General features: G+C 56.5%; 1 protein-coding gene across 1 annotated transcript in view; it reads right to left on the reverse strand.

Moving 5' to 3' along the window:
• Positions 1–4490, reverse strand: part of MNT (MAX network transcriptional repressor) — a 64141-nt gene that overhangs the window by 25397 nt on the left and 34254 nt on the right. The window contains exon 3 of the mRNA XM_021415870.1: positions 1111–1186. Coding sequence (XP_021271545.1) covers positions 1111–1186 — 76 coding nt within the window. The remainder of the gene's footprint in view (positions 1–1110; positions 1187–4490) is intronic.

A 4490-nucleotide genomic window follows, 5' to 3' on the forward strand; every position in this document is an offset into this window, starting at 1 on the left:
TCCGGGCCGTGCTCCGCGCCGCGCTTTGCGGGCGGCCCTCCCCCCGCAGTGCGCTGGCGGCGCCGCGCGAGCTGTCAGCGAGGCGCGGGCCAATGGGCGCGGAGGACAACAAGGCATGGAGCACCTCCACATGGGCGCCCCGCGCCGCCGCCGCCCGCCTTAAAGGCGCCGCGCCGCGGCCGGGACCCCGCGGGAGAGAAGCAAAAGCGAAAGGAGCGGCCGGGGCCGCGCGCTGCGGGCGCGGTGCGGCACTGCGCGCTGCGGGGCTCCGCGCGCACGTGGCTGCGTGTCCCGCCCGCGTTCCCTCGGTCGGAGGCATGGGTTTGCCCCCGGGTGCCCTACAGTCAAGAATGTACCATTATTTTTTAGACGCGTTCGTGATGGAATCGGCTAGAGAGCGTGAAACCTGCGGCTGCAGGGAACCCGCGGCGGAGCGGACTCGGGGATCTCCGCAGGTCTCTTCCGGCCCCCACGGCTCTGGGATTCGACGCAGTTGCTTTCTATAAGGGGAAGCTCGCTCGGGGCCGGCCCCGCGCTCCTCCCGCCGCTGCGCGGGGTTGCGCGAGCCGCGTCCCGGCCGCGTTGGGGCGGGCAGTCCGAGCCCTGCCGGGAGCACCGCCGGGAAGGGGGGGGGCGTGGGGGCGTCCCAGAGAGCGGTGCCCGCTCCTCCAGACACCTCTAAGGCAGCCCCCAGGCACTGACTGCCGTCGCCGCTGGTGCCCGTCGGCCTTCATGGGGCCCTTTTCTCAGCGCCTTACAAATCTCAATTAAACTTTCATTATCTGCCTTGGGTTTTTCCATCTTAAGTATCTGCTTGGGAAAAGGTACTGAAGTCAAGGAAAACAAAATGAATCAGCAAACGTAATGGAAGGAAGGGGATTGGAAAACAACCATTTGCAGGAGGTATTTTTCCTTCTGTGTGAAGAACTTTGACTTACCAACCCACAGCTGTCCTGCGGGACACTACGGAGGCAAAGCGCAGCCCAGGGAGCCCTGAGCATGCTCCTGGAGCTGTGTGTCACCTCCCCCAGGTGAACTCGTGGTGCCCACAGAGCCCTTGGACGCACCATCACCGTGAGCACTGATGCCCTCAGTGCCGGCAGAACTCACCTGGTGCCAGCAGCTGGTGGGGGCCACGTGCCGCACAGCTCCGGTCCTCTGTTCTCCTCCAGTCACCCTGCAGCTCCTGCAATGAATGAAGTGGAGCTGTATCAGCAGACAGTCCCCATCCTCTGTCCCCTAGCCCAGTTCTGAGCGCAGCTGCAGCAGCGCAGCCTGACACCGGTACAGTCATAGAATCATAGAGTCATTAAGGTTGGAAAAGACCTCTAAGATAATCAAGCCCACCCGCCCCCACCATGCCCAATGACCACGTCCCTCAATGCCACATCCCCGCGGTTCTGGAACGCCTCCAGGGACGGTGACCTCACCACACCCTGGCAGCCTGTGCCAGCGCCTTACCAGTCTGGCACTTGAGCGAGCAGCACGCTCAGACAAGATAACAGGAACAAAAGGTGCCTTTGGCTGCCTGGGAGGAAAAGCCCCAGCTGGGATGTGCATTTGTGGCAGGCTTAGCTGGAGGTGCAGGTTGCAGTCTGCAGCACAGTTGTAAGCATAACAGCCCACAGGTTCCTCCAACCGCTGCTCTCTTTTCTTTCCTACCATGCATAACGCTGCAAACCGCTTGGGTTTACAGAAGGTTCTTCTGGAGGGCCCCAGTTCTCAGAAGGGACCACACTGCTGCCACCAAACTCTCTCTGACTCCTGTGGCAGCACTGCGGGCGGCACCCAGGCACCGCAGCCCTCCCACCGATGGTACCGACTTTCCAGCAGGTCACACGGTAAAAGTCAGAAACCCACCAATGCTAGAGAAGCCAGCTGAAAACACAATAGCCAATGGTCTGAATGGGATACTTGTTAAAAAGCAGACTTTACAATAAACTCTTTCAGATATTTTTGAATAGCTGGGATGTGTGCTAACTGTTTTAGGAGACCAAACTTTCCTTCTGGCTGTCTGGGAACATCTCTTGCAACACACTGACCCCAAGGAGTTGTTTGTTCTGAACCTTGTGCTCAGAGGGCTCCTGGCTGCTGAGCCAGCTCCCAGCTTTGGCAGCTGAAGGCACAAATCAGCGGCATTAAGCATTCATAATGTGGTGACGTTTCCTGATTGAAGTCGCTCACTGCGAGCTTTCGGAACTGCCCGATGCAGCAGTGGGAGCACAGCCAAACCCCATCACTGGGCATTCATCTGCTGCTGGGGGATTGCACTGAAAGGTTTTCAGTGAATCACTGGACTCTGTTATTAGGAACCAGAACACTTGGATTATTTGGACTGACTTTGTGAACACTTGGGGAGAATTTTTAAAACCTTGCATATGTGCTAAAAGCAACAAAAGGACCCGTTTGTAGCCCATGACGCCCCACGCACGTACAGAGAGGTGCAGGGCTGTACACGCAGCGCTGCAGAGCACAGACTGCCAGGGCTGAGGATGGCCTCAGCCATACAGTTTGCTGTAAAGTCAGACCAGTTTTTCCCTGCGGGCGGAACGGTCCCGTGGGTGCCAGCCTGGGCTGCTCCGCTCCCAGGGAGCACATGCAGGCTGCCAGGGCTTCCCAGACAGAGAACCAAGGCTCCTGCAGCGAGACCTGTGGCACCACTGCTCCTCTGGGGCCGTGCTGGGCTTCGGCAGCTGCAGACATTCACAGTGCGGGGACAGAGTGCTCTTCAGCTCCTGTCCGTAGTTCTGATACCCTCTGTTCAATCCTTTCACTCGTGTTTTTCTGACCTTCTTCCGCTGTAACTTACAAAATACAAGTTTAAGTTTTGGTTTCCTTTACAAGTATACGTGGTTTCATAACTCCAGAAATCCTTGCTGGGTATTTTCTATTTAGGCAGTGCTCTGGGAAGTACTGGAAGGTGCTCAGATGGCGCAGATGCTCATCTGCTATAGTCCAGCAAAAGGAAGTGTAAAATCAATGGATTCAAGCATGAATGAAAACTGCCCCATATGCTCTGAGTAGAGATTCTGGATGACGTTAGGCATGAAGCTGGGTTGTGGGAAACAACGTCAGCATTCTGAATGGCACAGCAAATTCAAAGCCTCACTCAGAAACGTGTTTATTTACTTTTAGGGTTATGGATGGCATTATACAGTTTCAATGGGTTCAGATTTATTTATATCCAACCACCTCATAACCTGGACATCACGCCCTGTACCGGGGATATCTGCAGCGCAGCGGAAGACCGGACAGTCTCATTTCTCCTGTTACTCTGCCTAGTTCCTTCCAACCTATGCAGGAAACAGCTCCTTCCACAGACCATCTTCCGAGCCGTGCATCATGTGAGCTTTGGTATGCTCACTCCTCGCAGCGTTCACGCAGCCTTTCCCTGCTCAGAACTCACTGCTGCACTTCCTGCTGGGAGGTGCCCGGTGCTGTGTGGGGCTGTGGGAGCAGCTGTGGGGTCTGCGGTGCTGGCGCCAGGTGCTGCAGGTGCCTGCGGGCGGGGAGCAGCTGCTGGGCCCCTCTCTGCTCCCGACGCCTGCCCCGACGCCGCTGCTCGCTGCAGCCAGGGACAGAGCACTGTCTGCTGGGCCTCGTGGCCGTGTCACAGGATTCCACATCAGACAGAAGCTTTGTAGAATACGGCATCCTTGCTGTGCTTTTTGGTAGAAAAAGCAATGCCTAAATGGGAGCTTTTTCCTACCAAGATACAAAGTCACATCCCAGCCAAAATAACTTTTACTTAAGTGCAGTTGGTTTTAGAGCAACTTGGACAATGTAAGCTCATTAAATGCCTTTTAAAGCCCCAGCTAAATCACTTTCTAAAGTTAAATCATTTTCACTGTCCCTACTATTTTTGAACTTTGAATGAAAGTGGCTGAGCAGCTCAGATACGGCCTTGTGTGTGCTCACATCCTCACGTTCTCCGCTCTCCCTGCTTTGCACCTCAGGGCTGCTGGCTGTCCTGTGCGCCTCACAGCAGGCGCAATACCCCGTGGGGCTGGGGGAACGCAGGGCTCCGCAGTGCTGGAAGTGCTGCTCAGGGCCTGAGCTGGGGCTGAGCAGAAGTGATGGTGTGAGTCGGTCATCTTCTTTTTCAGAATTCACAGTGGATAAGAAATTACACCGTGCTCACATGGAAGGTGGAGTTTATCTCAGTATTTTGATGCTGAGGTTTGCGTTGAATTAAAAACAAACATACAAAAACCAAACCATGGGTGGAAATAACGAGTGCTCCTCGACAGAAGCGCACCGATTTTCTCTGCCATCATTTTGTTTACGGCGTTAATGACGCCGGATCCAGGCAGACCCCGTCTGTCTATAGCAGCACCGCCGCCATCAGCTGCCGCGCTCCCGGAGTTCCCCACCCCGGAGCGGAGATCTGCGCGCCCTCACCCCCCGACCTGCGGCAGCTCCGCGCTCCCGCCGCAGCGCTCCCCTCGGCCGCAGCCGCAGCGCCGCGCCTCCCGCTGTCCGCGCTGTTC

This window comes from Numida meleagris, chromosome 18 (assembly GCF_002078875.1).
Source record: "Numida meleagris isolate 19003 breed g44 Domestic line chromosome 18, NumMel1.0, whole genome shotgun sequence".
NCBI lineage: Eukaryota > Metazoa > Chordata > Aves > Galliformes > Numididae > Numida > Numida meleagris.